The sequence below is a fragment of the Callorhinchus milii genome, unplaced genomic scaffold (genome assembly GCF_018977255.1).
Source record: "Callorhinchus milii isolate IMCB2004 unplaced genomic scaffold, IMCB_Cmil_1.0 Scaffold1, whole genome shotgun sequence".
Lineage (NCBI taxonomy): Eukaryota > Metazoa > Chordata > Chondrichthyes > Chimaeriformes > Callorhinchidae > Callorhinchus > Callorhinchus milii.
Window position 1 is genome coordinate 27,007,879 of NW_024704742.1, and position 19,781 is coordinate 27,027,659.

Below are 19,781 nucleotides of genomic sequence, written 5' to 3' on the forward strand. Positions count from 1 at the left end.
CTGTGCTGACTGGCATTTTCCTCCTCATTATTGTCCCTCTTTACTTATCTCTACAATCTTCTCCAGTCTCTCTCTACTGTTCATTTCCTTCACTCCATTATGTAGGGTTTTACACTTGCCTCGCCTTCTCCCACTCACCGTCGCTGGCTGAGTTTTCAGCCTCTATGTTCCTATTCCATCCGCAAATCCCTTTGCCGGTCATTTTCTCTCTGTCTTCAGAACTCCTTTAAAACCTAACTCTTGATCGTGTCTTTGGTCACCTCCCCCATACTCCCCTCATTCCCACTTTGCTTGTATATTATGCTTCAGGACATTCTTCTAGATTAAGTGCAGTTTGTCATTGTGCGACCGGGACAGAACATTGTTGAAAAGAGTAGGCTAGAGGGTGAGCTAAATAAATCAAGTAGTAGTAGTTAGGTGACGGCAAATTTCAGATTGAAAAGTCTTTGGCTACCTGGAAGGAAGGTTTGAGGAAGTCTGAGTGGACACGCATAGAACTACATAGACTGTGCAGCAACGAAACAGGCCATTTGGCCCATCTATCGTGCCATCTTATATTCTACATGAGCATCCACACATCCTAATCTCCTCTCCTATAGCCTTTTCTCTCATGCTTACATCGAGTTTCCTCTTAAATCCGTTGATACTTTTTGCTTCAACCACAACTTCCGACAGTGAGTTCCACATTCTCACACTCTCCGTGTAGAGAAGTTTCTCCTAAATTTCTTTTTGGATTTGCTCGTGCCTTATCTTACATTTATAAACCATTGTTCATGGCAACACTCTTAACTATGTCTGCCTGATCAAATCCGATTATAATTTTGAACACTTCTGTCAGCACCCATCTCCAATGTCTCATGTCCAGAAAAAAAGTGAGGAAGCCTGCGCTGAGGACTGAGAATGACTTGTTCAAATAGATTGATATCTTTCTGCTAAAGCTATATTTTTCTCAGGCTGTCAGATATTGAAATTCACCGTCTGCTACTGTAACAGCCAATTTTGGGTTCGTTCCACTTTTTAGGAGACTATTTTTGGACTGTCAATATTTTGATACTGTTTTATTGCCACGGGTGAAAATGGCAATCTAGGGCTTGAAATTAATTTGCCAGTATCTCGATCAGCCTGAAACCTAATTGAACCCTAACAATTGTGGAAATAATTTTTTTTGCAAACCATGTGCAATCGCCACATTTTCTAGCACCCTCCCCCCCCCCCGAACATGGATTATTTGTAGTGTGGTGGACTGTTTAATTGTAATGTTCAACTCTAAACTTGGGACACCATGTTAACACATTTTGTGAACACTTGACTTTATGAAATGTTCAAGCACGGTCACTGTTTGTTACTGAGTTTCGAGGTGCAGAGGCTCAAAGCGCGGCCACTGATGGTGGAATAGAAGGGCGTGAGGGACATACAGGAGGCCGGAGCCAGTCGAGCATAGGCAGCGAGTAGTGTGTTGGGGGGGACAGTAAGCAGGTCGGAGAGGTAGGGAGGTGCCAGGGTATGAAGGGATTTGAAAACGAGTGTGAGGATCTTGAAATCGACTGTTTGATGATGGATCCCTGCTGTGTTCATCTGTTAATGTTAGTTGTTGGACTGACACACACACACATGACCTGAGTTGTTTGCACGTATGCATCAGTTCAGTTTAATTTAGACTGGCGCCTTCGAGAACCAATCAGCGGATGTAGACATTACTCGATAGGACACGACTCCGATGGTGCCGGCCAAACTATGGCCCGAGCTGGGGCTAGTTCCGGGCCGCTGGACTGGCAAGAAACTCTTCCAGTTTCGATTCGATTCCCAGTCTGCGCTGAATTTGCTGGGTTCAGTCAGGGCTGAATAGGGTGGCTATCCCAGAGACCTGGAGATGGAAAACAGCCCTCGACAGCATTCTCGACAGCACCCTCTACAGATAGTGCACTCGTGTGGCAATCTGCCAGCGAGAGGTCAGGTTCAGTTGTGCCGCCCTCTACAGTTGAGGCCTGTGGACACTCCATGCTAAGGCTCACACAGGAACACACTTGGCAGGGAACCGTATGGCAACCAGTGCCCGTGCAACCATCCCCCAGCCAGTGGCAACCATCCCCCAGCCAGTGGCAACCATCCCCCAGCCAGTGGCAACCATCCCCCAGCCAGTGGCAACCATCCCCCAGCCAGTGCAACCATCCCCCAGCCAGTGGCAACCATCCCCCAGCCAGTGGCAACCATCCCCCAGCCAGTGGCAACCATCCCCCAGCCAGTGGCAACCATCCCCCAGCCAGTGGCAACCAGCCAGTGGCCTTTTCAAAAAAAAAATTGGATGCGCTAATTTTTTTTAAAAATAGGGAAAAAGATGTGGCTTATTTTATTGGTGCGAGTTTCTTGATATTGTATGCATATTTAATAATAATCTTTACATTTGGTATCCATCCTTTCATGTCTGGAGGATGCCTCGAAGAGCTTCACCCGATATTACTATGAAGTGTCGTGACTGTATTTTGCGAGCGAATGTGGCAGCTAATTATGCACAAAGCAGTACAGTTATTCTGGGGCAATACCTACATTCTCCTAAACCTTGCAACCTTTTTAAAGGTCCTCCATGTTTCAAATGTTGGTTATTTCTAGAGGCATGAAGACTTTGGGTTTTTTGTAGATTTATCCAGAGGCTAAAATGGGTCAATTTCCTGCAGTGTTTGGGGTGTTGCTGGGGCTCTTGTTTTGTGTAGAGGAAATCCACATCTGGTTATTGTAGTGAGTTACTTTTGTTTTACATTTGATGGCTTTGTGGTGTTTTCAAGTGAGTGAGCCCAAGAATAAGGGATACGGTATGGGAGCGATTACTAGACATTAAACGTGACGAAGGGGTTAAGATGCCCTTGTAAACCATGAGAACCAAGTGAGAGCGGTTTATCACTATCAACTGGAAATGGAAATGCGATTTCAACTTTAAACTCACTCCAATATACACGGGTGCGTACTCAGTGCTGAGAGCTCCGGGGGCAGTTCAGTGCAGTTTTAAATAGGTTGCTTTTTGACTGGCAGTGTTTTCAGTGCAGATACTGATATTGATAGCAAGCAAGCTGAATTTTAGTGTGCCTATTAGTGTGATGAGATTCAGGGTGAAATCAGTCGTGGTGTAACCACTGCAAGCTCACAGATAGAGAACCAGAAGCTGATCAGCGGGAAATAACATGCCCAGTGTGCATTATATCACAGCATACTGCACAGCGAATAATAGATGGCTAAACGTGTAATTTGAAAAGCAATTTAAACCGTGGGTGAGCAGTGAGCTGTTTCACAGTCACCTGAACTCCTAGCATTCCCAGCACTTAAAATAATTATCTCGTCCCCCATTCCACCCATTTATAAACTTTGCCTCTGGCACTGTATCACATTCACTGCCAGTGGCTGAGTTTAGGTGGCTGCTGTTACTTTGTGTCACTGATGATTACACAATTTAGGAATGATCTGTTCCACTTGCTGCTCAGTGAAGCAACCATGGCTGTATGCAATTGTGGTGACAGAATTGCGTTATGACAATACTGTAGTTTATGCTTGAATAAACTTTCACGTAGGAAGAATGTCTTAAAGCACTTCATTACATGGGGGGAAAAGCGAGGGGAATTTGCTTTGAGCGTTTTGATCAAAGGCATGGTCAAAGATGCTTTAACAATAATAAGCATTTGGTATAGTACTGCATCACTTTGTCAAGACATCAAAGCGCTTTATAGGATCTTACTGTAAATTGTAGTGACTAAATACTTGTAGGAGAATGCGTCAGCCAATTTGCACTCTGCAATGTTCAACAAACAGCTATGGAATGAGCGACCAATTTTATTAAAATAATAATCTTTGCATTTTATACAGCGCCTTATGTGGTTGAGATGTTTCAAAGTGCTTCACAGGATATTCTGTAGAGTGGTGTGACGTCTGTGCAATTTGCACCAGCCAATTTATGCACGACAACAGCCTATAAAGAGCCATGGAGTCAGTGACCAATTTTATTTTAAGAGTTAAGATAGGCGAGCTGAGATATATCAGAGTGGAGATGAGAGGGCCCTGGAGGGAGAGCAAAAACATTGGCTGGGTTTGAGGCAAAGAGTTGGCCTTGTTGCTGATCATCACTAATTCCTTCCAGAAATGTATAAAACGCAAGGATTTACTTGGAGGTATGTCTGACCAACCTCCCCTCCCCACCAAATCATTTTTCTTTATGTTGACACTAACAGCTTATTAAAAGCACCGAAGGATGCATTATAAGGAACAGTTCAAAGCTTTAGGTTAACTCTTTAAGGTTGGAGAGAGGTTGGCTTTTAATTGTGTAGATTGCACTTCACTTCAGTGGGAGGTTTTCCCTGCAGCCGAGGGAATAGGGTTAAATTAACAAGCCTCAGTAAACAGTGAGGCCCGCACGCTCTGCTTCTCTGTGACCTTGTCCAATGCTTATCTGGGCTAAATCGAGCGGGAGGGGTGTTTCTGCTGGGCCAGTAGTTACAGACTTTTTTTGTGTGTGTATGTGTTTCACTGCCTGGTAATGTCAGCCATTGTACCGGGGAAGTTTGTGGTAATCTTTCTGAAGTAGCTCAGTGGTTAGAGCACTCGCCTTGCAAGCGAGAGACCTGGGTTCAATTCCTGGCAAGGAGAAATGTTGGGCAAGCTTCCTTACTCCACACGCCTCTGTTTACCTTGCAGTAAGTAGGAACCCGGTTGTTAGTCGATCGGCAGATCGTTTTTCTGGGGGTAATAATTCCTTAAGAAAATGATAATGATAAATTGGCTACTTCAGTCAACGACTGTTTGTGGGACGCTGCTGCGTGCAATTGGCTGCTGAGTTTCGCCCACAAAATATATAGTCAATTCACTTTACAGTATATTCTGTGAAGTGCTTTGAGACGTCTCGAAGATGTGATAAAGCGCTATATCAAATGCAAGGATTATTATTATTAAGTATTGCTGGGCTAGCTGGCACAAAACTATTGTGTTGGTTGACTGCAGACAGATTTATTGCGGACAGATTTCTCCCATTTTTTACGGAAAAAAAAACCCCACAACAGGTCCCAATTTGTGAGCTTTTAGTTGAGGGTAGACGATTTTTCGTCTTTAATCTAAAAATGTAGTTCCCCACATTAACACGTCTGACTCTTGGTAGAATAGGAAAGTCGCGTGTAAAAGCAACTCAGCTGCCTTACAGCTAAGAAGCTTGGTCAGAAAGCAATAAGCTATTAAATGGGGGACAGGTTTCCATCAACTAAGTGCTTTTAGCCCTTTGTGCTTCCAATGAACCGCAGCAATTGAGTACATTATCCTTAGCTGATCGCCTTTTGTCATTCAGCATAACTTCGGTGGAGAGTTTATCCCGTGCTTTTTTTATTTATGATTTTGGCACTGTGACGTTTGATTGACGGTCTTTAATAATAATCCTCGCATTTGACACAGTGCCTTATCACATCGTTGAGACGTCGCAAAGCGCTTCACAGAATACACCGTAAAGTGGATTGACTGTATATTTAAAGCTATGACCCACGTTGAATTGGCTGACCTGTAGGGAGAACAGCCAGAGGTTACTATCAAGTGTTCTTTAAATAGAGGCTAAGTGTTGGCAGATGGCAGACATACTGCAAAAAACGCTGGCAAAGTAATGTCAAAATACTGGAGTTGAGAGGTGTGGGTGGGGGTGGGTGGATCACGTTCCCGGGGATGATGATGATAATAATAATTCTTGCATTTGATATTGCGCCTTATCACGACATTGAGACATCTCAAAGCGCTTCACACTGTAAAGTAGATTGACTGTGTATTCTGTGGGCCAAACGTGGCAGCCAATTATGCAGGAGTGTCCCATAAATAGTCGTGGATTGAGCGACCAAATTAANTTTTTTGGAGGGATTATTACTCCCGGAAACCGATCCGCCAATTGACTAACAGCCAGGTTCCTACTTACTGCTGTCAAGTAACTGGGGGGAGGGGGCATGATGTATATGGGGTCTCAGGAGGAGGCGGTTGATGTACTCGTGGGTCTAAATGGGGGGGGGGGGGGGGGTTGGGGTATTCAGAATCCGTGAGGGGTGGCTGACATACTTGGATTGGGGAGAGGGGTTGCCATACGCACTTTCTTTTTGACCAAGAGCGTAGAAAGTGGCCCAGATCTGTCTGTCACACGCAGTAGGTGCTGTGGGAACGGTGATATAATAGTGGCATTGCTGCTGTTTGAGAGCAGTTTTTAAAAAAAATAGTGTGTGTGAGGTGTTCTCTAGTTCTCCTTGCATTCTCCTTTGGAACTCCATCCCACGTTCCCTTCGCCTCGCTCCCTCCCTTGCCTCCTTCAAGGCACGTCTCAAGACCCTCCTCTTCGATCGCGCCTTCGGCCCACCCTCCTACCCTTCTGACCGCAACACCCCCTCCCGCCCCGCCCCAAATTCGGGTCCAAATTCCTGACTGTCCAGCGCCTTGGGATGTCCTCCCAACGTGAAAGGCGTTATACAAATGTCATTTTGTATTGTATCTAACTGCTGTGGAGGTTAGTGCATGTTCTCTGCATGATCAATAGCCACCCTATTGCTATTGAACATGCCTCCCCACAGTGTATTTACAGGGCAAAGCGCTGGGTCAGGATTGATGCATTTACTTCAATGTGTGCTTTGATAAATAATGCAGGTGTGTTCCACATTACAGAGAAACCCGACCCTCCCAAGAAAAGTTTATGCATTTTTATTACAAATGTCAGTGAAGCTGCTCACCACAATCCTCGATGAGTGTCTCGCTCTCATCCTCTAACCTCCGAAAGAGGTCTGGCCACCACTTTGTGCCTCCCCGCAGCATTGCTGCTGAGATCAGCACCTACGCATTGAAGGAGAATCCGAACTGCTTTCCTACCCTCCTCCAATTGTTGTGGTTTAACATTTTTTTTCTGCTAAAATGGTTAAGCAATCTCTAAAATGGTTAAAACAGTCTCCACCTACAGATGGATTTTAAAGTCATTCCAATTATTTTGTTTTAATGTGGGTATTATTTGCTGCATTCTTAGATATATTGTCTGATTTAATCTTCTGGAGACCAGTCAGGATATTCGGATAACTAGCATTGGACCATATCACAGCTTTATTTGGAGCTTGATAATTGGGTTATTGGCAAACTTGACTGGATATGTTACTGTCTTAATTAAGCATTGCCATTTGATTACGCAGTACTTGCATTCCTCCAACATTGAGAACCCAAACAGTGTCTAAAAGTAAAACCAAAACTTTCTCACTTTCAAATTTGAATACCAAAAGATCTAATTGTGGTTTGCCCGATAGCAATAACTGTTAGCATCTCAAACTCCTGAGCTGAGGTAAGAAGTCCATTGTGCTACTCTGTGTGCCTCCAACTTGTATTTTATTGTTGCCTCTGATTCGGATTTGAGGACTTGACGTCTTTTCCTCACTTGGTATGTGTGTGTGTGTGTGTGTGTGTGTGCGTGCGTGTGGGGTGGGTAGAGAGGAAAGTACACTGATGGTTCCGTGCATTCTACAGATTCTCAGAGATACAAGCGACGTCTCGTTGATAGATGCATTTGAAACAGGGCTGAACGCTAGCTAGTTGGGCCTTGTCAGTAACTGCTGTCTTTTTTCCTCGCAGACTCAGTGTTCGGAATCGAGAAGACCATGAAAAGAGGCCGGCTCCCCAGCAGCAGTGATGATTCTGATGACAACGACAGTAAGTGTTCTATGATATTGCTTTTTGGCTTCAGGACGTAGCAGCCTATAATGAGTGGAGGGAAAGAGGTTTGAGAAAATGCAATCTTTTGATCTGTTCAAAGTTGTTAAATTTTAATTAAGATCATTGTCTTGTGGAGACCACTGATACTGTTCTGAATGCAGTGAATTGGACAGTCCAGTCACGTAAGCCTCTCATATCACTATACAAGTCACTAAATGCTAACGTTATATGTTAGCTCCTTCTCATTGGATATTTTCATTTCCATGTTATAGTGCATTTGGCTAAATTCCCTAGTCAAACATTCCCCCAATTTATTGGGCTCTTCTGATCTACTTCCAGTCATCCCCTAAACTGAACAAATAACCAAACTGCATGGCATGATAATCAACAATAAGTTGCAGTTAGTTTTTGCTACCTTGCTCTTGTACTTCCTGATAGAAACGTTTGTCTATAAAGCACTCAGTCACTAACGATAGCACCTTTCATGTCAGAAGGACGACACCAAGTGCTTTACAGAATTTACTGCAAAGTATAGTGACTGTATTTTGTAGGCATACTACACTTCACAGTGAATGCTGTGAAGCACTTTGAGACATCCTCCTGATATAAATGACGCTATATCAAATGCAAGAATTACTATTAATACCATTAGGCTCCCTCCCAATCTTTTTCTGTGTCCCATTAAGTCAAAAGAGAGCTGAACAACATACAAATGTTAAGATTTTAACACTCATCCTTCAGAAATCACACTAAACAGATTGGGCAAGTTTCTTTACTCCACACGCCTAATAATAATCCCTCCAAAACAACACAATAATAAATTGGTCATTTTCAATCCACGACTGTTTGTGGGACACTGTTGCGCGCAATTGGCTGCCGCGTTTTGCCCACAAAATATACAGTCAATTCACTTAACAGTATACTCTGTGAAGCGCTTTGAGACGTCTAGAAGACGTGAAAAGCGCTATCTCACATGCAAGGATTATTATTATTATGATTTAAGTACAAGTTAAGTTCCAAGAACCTTAAGGGGGTGTAAATACTGAGAATTGTTTCTTAGTGTAAACTTTTTAAAAAATACTTTCTGAGGGAGCTATTCTGCCTAGAAATGTCATGGATGTCAGTTGCAGTCATTGATTGAAGAGTGTGTACAGGCTGGAGAATCTGTGACAATTCAATTTCATTTGAAATTAATTAAACATTTTAATATTTTTTTGAAAGAAAAGAGCTCTTAAAAGATGTTTAGACTCAAGCATGCAGTGCTACAGCTGGGTTGCCTTGCTGGCTACCAGTTAAATAAATGTAAATTGTAGTTAAATAAATGTAAATTGTACTGCATTGTCTCTTTTGCCAATGCAATGTCATCTGTTTCCTTTACCAGCGTGTAGTACAAGAACATCAGCTGTTTTTTTCTTCTTCTCATTGAAAAGTCTGGGTGAAAGGCCACGCACAGCCCAATGTGTGGTTCACCACCAAGTCTCAAAACAAATTCAAGTGATAAATGTGAAGTCGAGAAAAAAACAGTTGGATGCTAATCTTGGGTTTTAAACGCTTGTGGAGAGGACAATGTGCAAAATGCAACACAAGCTACTATCCGTCCTTGGGATAAGACGTTAAACTGTATGATGTCCCTTCTGCCTGTTCAGGTGGACATTAAAGATCCCATGGTACTAGTCGAAAAGACAAGGGAGTTTCTCCTGGTGTCACATTCCCTTGACAGTGTATTCTGTGAAGCGCATTGAGACGTCTCGAAGACGTGATGAGGCGCTATATCAAATGCAAGGATTATTATATTATTACAGATGTCGGTCTCTCTGTATGACTTGCATACTCTTAAACATGGCAATGGGTTTCCACACGTGTCAGACACTCGACTGACCAAAATAATAAATTGATAGGTGAATTTAGTTACGAGGAGAGGCTTTGGCAGTGAGCAAAATTCACACTGGAGAAGAGGAGCAAATCTTATTGAAGTATTCAAAATCTTAATAATAATAATAATAGTCCTTGCATTTGATATAGCGCCATATCACGTCTTTGAGACGTCTCAAAGCGCTTCACAGAATATACTGTAAAGTGAATTGACTGTATATTTTGTGAGCGAAAATATCTTGCAGGCTATTAATAAACTGAACCCTAATAATATAATTATCACAGACTCACCAACAAGGGATTGGACTTGAGGGGTGAGAAGGCAGTTGGTGGTGGTGGCAGATTGCGTAAGCAAATTTAAGAGAATAATAAAAATATTATTAAATTTAAGAGATAGACAGTTATTTGATAAATATATTGATAGAGGTTTGAGAAGTACAGTCATTTATGATTGTTTTATACTGTGGAACTGACCAGATGGACCATAGTGGTCATTTGTGGTCAGGTTTCTTGCTATGTTCCTTTCGAGCTGAGAGGAGAGAAGAATGCTTAGCACATAAGAGGAAATTGAGCTTCTTTATGGGCGCCTTTAGCAACGGAGAAGATGGGAGAATTTATTTTGAGATCAGAGGAGATAATGAGGCCCACAATATTGATGGATTAGAAAGAGGCATTCAAATGTAACATAGGAGCTATTAGTTGCATTTATTGGAAAAAGCTGCTTTTGAAGGATAGAAAGAATTGATTTTTTTTATTGCAAAGTGTGTAGAAAAGATCAAGATTTAGTGTTTCACCTATTAGGGTTTGAGAGCAGTAAAGATGTGTGCATTTGAGGGCATAGAGTCCTGTAGCTCAGTGGTTAGAGTACTGGCCTTGCAAGCAAGAGACCTGGGTTTGATTCCCGGCAGGGCAAAACCTTGGGCAAGTTTCCTTACTCTACACGCCTGATAATAATCCCTCAAGAAAAAAAACAATAAAATTGGTCACTTCAATCCATGATTGTTTGTGGGACACTGCTGTGCGCAATTGGCTGCTGCATTTCACCCACAAATATACAGTCAATCCATTTTATATTCTGTGAAGCGCTTTGAGACGTCTAGAAGACGTAAAATGCAAATCAATATCAAATGCAAGGATTATTATTATTATTATGTGATCTGAAGCAAGCTAGTAATTTGGAGGAGAATTCTCAGCACTAGAGCAGATCTCTATCAGTTCCATCCCTTAAACATCCCGATTGATTCTCCATCTAAGGTGTTCTGGAGCATTGTATTCCACGGTCTCACAAACCCTTGCGTGCATAAATCTCTTAACCAATTTCCTACTTTTAACTGGTTTCGCCATTATTTTAAAGAGCTCATTCAGATTGCTCCTTGACTCTTAAACTCAAGGGGTTATAACCCAAATTTATCCAGGGTCCTCATAATGTAGCCTCTCCATCCTAGGTAGAGTTAAGCCGCATTAAAAGGTAGTTGGGCGAAAAAATTCCAAACAGTGTTGTACCACTTGTGAGCAGATCTTCTCACATGCTTTCTGCGCTAAAAATGTCCAATTTCTGGGTCATTAGGTTTGCTGCCGACAAAATGCACAGAAAACGACGTCATTGTCCTGATAACCCAGAAGTTAGACACATTTTAGCAGACGGAGAGTGGCCTGGCCTGGCTTTCTGGCATGGCTTTTTTTTAGTAAACAAATGTCAAGGTCCAATCGCTCCATAAACAAATCTATATGAAAGCAAACTTGTACTATCCCGTAAGTGTGGTACTGTACATTTGTGGGAGGTGAGTAGTCTGCTTCCTATACATAGGGCACTGGTGTGGAAGTCCTCCCAACGTCTAGCAGTATCCCAAGGAAGCGTTGGAAATGCTTGCTTGCTGCACACTGCTGATGGAGAGAGACCATTTAGCGATCGACTTGTTATAATGAGGTTGACCTGTACTTACACTTTGCTACACTGAATGTTGTTAGATTCAGTTCCACTCACTTGCTGCTTTGTTTCTTTACAATATTCTGCTCTCTCCATTGATTACTTCTCCTCATGTGTCCCTTTTATCCCACTCTCTGCCTTCATTAATTTTCCATCCATGTGACAAACTTGCCTCAATTCTATTATTTTTGGAGAGACGTTCTCTTCTATACTCCTTATCCAAATGCCTTCTGAAAATCCCTATATCCATCTATAAACTATATCCCTCAATCTTCCTTTATGTAGTGGTCTTCAGGGTTTCTGTCTGAGAGCGTTATTAGGTTAGTCAGAAACTGATCTCTATTTCCCGAAATAATGCTGACTCTCTCTGATTTATATTCCACATGGCAATTGATGTGTGGGCCTATCTCACATGGAGACAAGAGAAATCCAATCAAGTATGAGACAATTTCATTCAAAATATTCTAATTACATGCAATGTAGTGTACACCTATCTCCCTCTGATGGCTCAGGGTAAATGCACTGCACCATAGAAACATAAACATTTTACAGCACAGAAGAAGGAAGCTTGATGGCTCTATGAAAGAGCAATCCATCCAGTCCCACTTGTCTGCCTATTATCTATACACCTGTAAACTATTCCTTTTTAGATATCTGTCCGGTTCTCTCTGGAAAGCTAATATGGATGCTACCTTGACCATCGCTCCTGGCAACTTATTCCATATCCTAATAACTGTTTGAAAGAAAATCTATTAAAGTCTCTCTTTGCTTCTTTGCCAATTATCTTACACTGATGGTCTCTGGTCACTGATTCACTGACCAATATGTTTTCCCTACTGACTCCTATTGAAACCTCTCATAATTTTGAAGATCTCTATCAGGTTTCCCTTCAAGCTTCTCTGTTCCAGTGAAACTTGGCCAAGTTTCTATTATACCCATAACCCATGGAGTCCTGTAGCTCAGTGGTTAGAGCACTCACTTTGCAAGCGAGAGACCCGAGTTCAATTCCAGGCAGAGGGCGAAACCTTGGGCAAGTTTCCTTACTCCACACAGAGCCTAATAATAATCCCTCCAAATCCAAAAACAATAACAAATTGGTCATTTTCAATCTACGACTGTTTGTGGGACATTGCTGTGCGCAATTGGCTGCCGCGTTCGCCCACACATAAAAATATACAGTCAATTCACTTTACAGTGTGTTCTGTGAAGCGCTTTGGGATGTCCTCCCGACGTGAAAAGCGCTATATCAAATGCAAGGATTATTATTAGATCTCTAGAACTTTTTGATAAAGTCTTACTGCATCAAAACTGTTTGAAAGTTCACAATTCTTTACAAATCTGTGGACAAACTACTTCAGTGAGAGAGAAGTAAACTTATGGAACAGGCTCCCTAGGGAGACAGTGGAAGCAGAACATTTGATAGATTTCTGCTGGAAAATAATATACCGGGCGAGATACAGTGTATAGTTTGGGACACAACATGTCAAGCGACTGCCAGGATAATAATAATAATAATAATCCTTGCATTTGATATGCTTCCAGAAGTCTTAAAGCGCTTCACAGACTATACTGTAAAGTCAATTGACTATATTTGTGGGCGAAACGTGGCAGCCAATTGCACACAGCAGTGTCCCACAAACAATCGTGGATTGAAGTGACCAATTTATTTTTTTCTTGAATGATTATCATTAGGCGTGTGGAGTAAGGAAACTCGCCCAAGGTTTCGCCCTGCCGGGAATCAAACCCATGTCTCTCACTTGCGAGGCGAGTGCTCTAACCACTGAGATACAGGACTCCACAATTCCACAATGGTGGAAGGCAAACTAGATGGACCTTGGTCTTCTTTCGCCAAGTAAATTCTTATGTTCTTATGTTCTTATTACTCACGAGCTTGGCTAATAGAAAAGTGTGGATGTTTTTGCAAAAAATTGAAGAGCTCTTTACGAATCTTATAGGAAATTGCGGAGGTCTCTGCTAGATTTTGTGGGGAAGTTGTGGGCTTTGATTGGTGCTACTGAGGTACATTTTACTACTACATTTTTTCACTTTATTCATTAAAAACTCAACATAAGGAAATAACACATATTAGATTGTTGTAAAAAAGTTCAAATTGCTCCTTTAACAAAAACTGTGGCCATTTTTTGGGGGAGGTGGGGATGGTGGGGAGGGATACCAGTGAGGCTACTGGAGCTCACCACCTCCGGGCTGACACCACACACAGATCCAGAGGCCCAGAGAGAGACACACATACTGAGACCCAGAACGAGACACACACACTCAGAGACCCAGAGAGAGAGACACACACGCACTCAGAGACCCAGAGAGAGAGACACAGAAAGAAAGAGAGACACACTCAGAGACACACAGAGAGAGAGAGACATACACACACACTCAAGAGAGACCCAGAGAGAGACACAATGTCTGTCACTCATCAATATCAAATAGTCCTCTCTTGATTCACGTCACTGAAATAAATGTAATGCTTTTGAGGTGGATCAGTGATTTTCAGCATGGTTACAGTCTTTTTAAGTGATTTGGGCTTCTTTTTAAAATTAATTGCCTTTTAAGTAACAGAGCCTGTAAGCTCCATGGTTCGAGAACTCTATCATCCCTATTTACCCTTTGTTCTCATGGGAACAAAGAATAGCCATTCATAGGAGTGTCATTTTCTTGGAAGACTGCCTCAGTGACACAAATGTCTGAAAGAAAGACATCAGTGGATTTTGCCATTGTGATTGCGGAACATTTTTAAAAAAAATCTATTGAGAAACATCTTTTGAATTCCTTCCTCTATGTTTGACTGTGTTTACCTTCCTTGGTCTTACCAAAAAGTTCTCAACTTCCCTCCTCTGCCTCATTTGGCTTTGATGTCTCACAACCCAAGGTTGAGTTCAAATCCCACATCAGGATTTTGAACTTGCATAGTCTGGTCTGACACTCCAATGCCGTGCTAGAGCTGTGTCGGAAGTGCTCTCCCGACCAACAAACACTACAGATATAATTGATCATTCACTTTGTGGCGGATTTCGTGCAAATTGGCTGCCGCATTCGCCTACTATTTACGACACTTCACTGTACTTTGAGACGTCACTTTGAGATGACCTCCCAATGTAAATACAACTACATCAAATGCAAGGATTGTTTGCAACGACTATGCAAACTCCCTGCTTGTCGGCCTCCCCACCTCCTCCCTCCATAGGCTGCAGATCATCCAGAACTCTGCAGCCCGTGTCCTCTCCCGCACCAGGCTCTGTGACCCTATCACCCTTATCCTCGCCCGACTCTACTAGCTTCCCATGGCACAGAGGATACAGTTCAAAAGATCCTGGTCCTCATCTTCAAAGTCTCCTATGGCCTTGCTCTGCGACTTCCTAACAACCTGCCCACCCACTCCACTCAGTGGGCTTCTGCTTCACGCCCCCCTCCTTGCTCGCCCCACCATTGGCGGGCAGGCCTTTAGCCACTCTGCCCCCACCCTCTGGACCTCCATCCCGCAATCCCTCTGCCTTGCCGCCTCCCTCGCCACCTTCAAGACCCGTCTCAAGACCTTCCTTCGACTGTGCCTTCGATCATCCTCCTTCCACACCCCCACCCCCCCCCCACCCACCCTCCACCCTCCCTGATCCCGACCCAACCCCCAACTCGGGTCCGAAACACTGATTGTCCAGCACCTTGGGACATCCTCTCGACTTGAAAGGTGCTGTACAAATGTCATTTTGTTGTTGTTGTTATTATTTCTTTTATATTTGGTATCTCCACTTGATCTCGTTTGAAACTGGGTTACACAGATCTCGATGACCCTGGGTTCAGTCTATGGGTTGTGTTCAATAAATTGATTGCGGCGAGGGTATCAGTAGGGCTATGATGGATACAAGTTACCCTGGAACTGGGGAGAGGCGGGGGAGGTGAAAGGAAGAGAACCAGCCAAGCACTCTTGATGACTATTCATTGATTTCTGGAAAATTCACACGTGTGTTTATAGAGCAGAGCGAGGAAGGGATCGGATTAAACTGTATCTTCCTTGGCCACCACCCCTCCCCGCCCACCTTAGCACCTCGCCACAATGCTCTGCTCAGGCTGAGGAATGACCGCTTGGGTGTGAGGAGGCGGCTGGTGTTCAAAAAGTTGTTTGTCTTTCACACGTTCTATGATGGAATCACTCTTGTAATCTATGAGCCTCCCCGGGACGGACAGTAACGATTTTTGATTGATAGCTGACACTGAACGCCACTTTTGTGCCCTTTCCTTAGGTCATTCAACCTCCTGGTCCCAACATTCCAAACTGCAGCACAGGAGAAGCTCCTGGTCAAGGCACGAAGACCGAAAACCATCCGAGGTAAGATCGAAATCTTGCACTGGCTCCCCGTGAAAATAAAACAAATCACAGATGTGATGTAACGCCACAGCAATGGTATTAGCATAATCCAACCCTTCAAACCAGTTTCCCGGCTAAAAGGCCAGGAGACATGCAGGCACTGGTTCCAAGGCAAATTCACTTTACAATATATTCTGTGAAGCACTTTGAGACGTCTCGAAGACGTGATTAGGCGCTATATCAAATGCAAGGATTATTATTATTATTAATGGCGCTATTGTGGAGTCCTGTAGCTCAGTGGTTAGAGCACTCGCTTTGCAAGCGAGAGACCTGAGTTCAATTCCAGGAAGGGCGAAACCTTGGGCAAGTTTCCTTACTCCACACGCCTAATAATAATTCCTCCAAAACCAAAAACAATAATAAATTGGTCATTTTCAATCTACGACTGTTTGTGGGACATTGCTGTGCGCAATTGGCTGCCGCGTTCGCCCACAAATATACAGTCAATTCACTTTATAGTGTGTTCTGTGAAGCGCTTTGAGACGTCCTCCCGACGTGAAAAGCGCTATATCAAATGCAAGGATTATTATTATTATTGTTGATCAACTTCAGTAACTGAGTGTAGGTAACACTACTCTTGATCTTAGCTGAAAAGCAGTGGCACTGACCATCAGCAGCAGCCTTGTGGACAGAGTTTAGCTCAGAGGTCTTCTCTGTAGTCTGCGGAACACTTTCCTCTGCCCTAAGGTCAGGTGAAGAATGTATGTCAGTGGCCATAAATCAAGAGATATTCAATCAAGAAAAGTTTATTTGGTTGGCCGACCAAAATGGTTTGCCACCTCTGGTGTATGCTGAACTACCTTGTGACCTTATTTCCAGTCACCACGTATATGCAGATGCTTTATTCCGATAAAGCCTGTGGTTTTTAAAAATGNAAAAAATAGGATTGCTCTTTAAAAGAGTCAGCACAGACACAATAGGCCAAATGCCTTCTTCTGTGCTGCACATTTCCACTTGATGCAGTCAAGTAGAAATGTGGCTTTGGCATTCTATATGATGCAATTTAACCTCAACAGCAATTGGTATTCATCAGTCTGCGTTCTGTGCGGTTCATGATGCTGCCACTTAATCTTTTGAAAGAATGCTTTGTGTCCTGTTGATGTCAGGTGGTGTATGTATACACCACTCGTGGGGGAGGAGTGAATACAGCGCCTTGGGATGTTCTCCTGACATGAAAGGCGCTATGCAATTGTAATTTTGTTGTTGTTGTTGTTATGACCATTCAGTTTATTCTAGTCCGTCCTCTAACAGGACCTAGCACCAACATCCTCATCAAGTGGATGGTGAAAGATCCCGTCACACCATTTGAAAAACGAAGGGAGTTTCTTCCAGTGTCCTGGCCAACAGTCCTCCTGATTAATTAGTTGTTCACTTGGTGGCTGTCTGTGAGAGTTTGTTGTCTACAAAACAGCTGCTGCCTGAGCCTACAGAACCAGTCATTACACTTGACGGTAGCTACCTGTGAAGCAAGGCATTCATTAACTTTTAGGCATTTTGACAGGATGAGATGCAAGAGAAATACATAATGGGATGGCCTCTCAATAGCTTAAGACAGTGGTCCAACTGGCAGCCCACAGGACGATTTCAAGTGACCTCCCACCACCACCCACTCCATTTCATCTGGCCCACCCGTTTCCTACATAACCCATCAATGTTACATTTTACTTCTGGAAGGGAAACAAACACAAAAATACTGCTTCTGCAGCCCACAGACATTTCACAAATAACACATTCGGCCCTCAGCAAACAAAAGGTTGGACCACACCTTGGCTGAAGATATAGAGCCTGGGACACATTTGTGCTCCCATCTATAGATCTCTGCGTCAGCAAATGTTGACATATTTATTTCAACGTTTTCTTAAAACAAATTCTCCCTCTGGTATAAGTCTTTGGAAATAACACAAAAAAGGGGTATCTGGGTCTTCTGTTAGTGGTGACTCGCATGTTGGCAGTAATTTAACGAAGTAGTACTTTTAAAGAGTTTGGAGAGGTTGAGTCAGGAAGATGGAAATATAAGATGGAACATTGGAATAGGAAGTGGCCATTCAGCCAGTCAGACCTGCTATGCCGTTTTATTAGATGATAGACAGATCTTTTAATCCCATCTTCTCACGTTTTCCCCAAATTCCCCTTCAAATCCTTTATCTCCCAAATACCTGCCCCCCTTTTACAACCAGATAATCTTTGCTTTTTTGGTAAAGTGGCTTTCACGTCAGATAGCATTCTGGGGTAGTGCATTCCACATTTTCACCATCTTCTTCATTGCAAAGAGAGCTCTATAGCAAGTCATTAAACTGGTTTGGGCTGGACTTCCCTCTAATTTCCAACTTTTGAGTCCTAACAAGTTAGATTTTCGAGACGTTAGGCAAAGTGTTCTGGAGAGAAATGGAGCCAACAAAGCCTCGAGATATGAAAGTGCCTATCTCCGCTGCTACAACATTGCAAGGTCTCACCGCTACACTTGTGCAAGCTTAATATTTAATGAAAGCAGTTACGAGTGCAATTTATTCCACACTTTGGTCAAAGCTCCACAGCTACTATGGCACAAATTCAATATTCACTGGCTTTCCCTCAAATAACTGCTGTATGGAATGCAGGAATATTACCTATTACCTACTAAATTGATATATTTTGAAAGGTAGTTTTGCATTGTTTGTATGATATTAATGTTATTGTGCCAGAATGAAAGATGAAATAGTGCAGTCAGAGAAGTAAATGGATTAAATCGGTCTCTTGTTTGAATTACGGGAGCCCTTGCACAATGCATCCAGTGGTGAGTGAGAGCCTGTGAATTGATTGACCATTCTGAGACACTACCCCCCGTGAAGGACACTGTATAAATGCAAGTTGTTGTTGATCTAACTGCTGTAACTGTTTGCGACTCATCTGGGATTAATACTGTTGCAGCACTGTTGTACCCTTTAACTCGTTCTTTGTGTTAATTAGCACAAGAAACTGTTACTGAATCCACGACTGTTTGTGGACACTACTGTGGTGGCTGCGTTTCGACCACAAAATACACAAGTCAATTCACTTTACAGTATATCCATGAAGCGCTTTGAGACTTCTCAATGACGTAATAAGCTGCTATATCAAATGCAAAGATTATTATTTTTACCTGTGAATTTGTTTCTTTAGTAGCTCTGCCGTAAGCAGTCTCTTGCACTTTCCTCAGTGCTAAGTGTGCCACTTCCTCCTGATCCATACAGTCGCTCCTCCAGACGAGCTGCTTATTTACACTCCTCGTATGGAGCTCTGCATTGAAGGATGATACATTAAATCAGGCCAAGGTGGACGTTAAAGATCCATTGGCACTATTCAAAAAAGAGGAGGGAGTTTCTCCAGGTGTCGGGGCCAACAATCCCCCAAGTAAATTCCATGGATATTTGTGGGACACTACTGTGTATAAATTGGCTGCTGCATTTCGCCCACAAAATACAGTCAATCCACTTAACAGGATATCCTGTGGAGCGTTTTGAGACGATTTGACGACGTGATAAGGCACTCTACCAAATGCAAGGATTATTATTATTATCATTATTATTATTATAATTATTAAATGCATCGTGATCACAAGTGTTGCCGTTTGGCACATGATAGATCTCCCTCTCAGTGCATAATATTTTCTTCTGCTTGACCATATTTTTTGAACCAGCAGCTCAAATCCCTGTCTCTGGTTAATAGGTGTACAGAACGGACCTCATAACTGCAATGAAGCTGCATGACGCGCATCAGCTGGACGAAGAGGATTATTATATTCTGGCTGATTCGTGGAGACAGGAATGGGAGAAGGGAGTTCAGGTGCCAGTCAGTCCGGAGTCTGTCCCACATGCATCAGTCAGGTCGGTTGTGGTTTTTTTTTAACTGCAGNTTTTTGAACTGCAGTTGGTTTAGCTTGTGTTATTTAAACCCAGTATTACCTTTCCA

General features: G+C 42.9%; 1 protein-coding gene across 1 annotated transcript in view; it reads left to right on the forward strand.

The window, feature by feature from the left end:
• Window positions 1-7,282: 7,282 nt before the first annotated feature.
• The window catches only part of LOC103181313 (protein Jade-1), a 45,357-nt gene continuing 32,858 nt past the window's right edge, over window positions 7,283-19,781 (forward strand). The window contains 3 exon segments of the mRNA XM_042338933.1: window positions 7,283-7,677; window positions 15,730-15,815; window positions 19,539-19,696. Of these exon segments, the coding sequence (XP_042194867.1) occupies window positions 7,626-7,677; window positions 15,730-15,815; window positions 19,539-19,696 (296 nt within the window). The 5' untranslated portion in view covers window positions 7,283-7,625.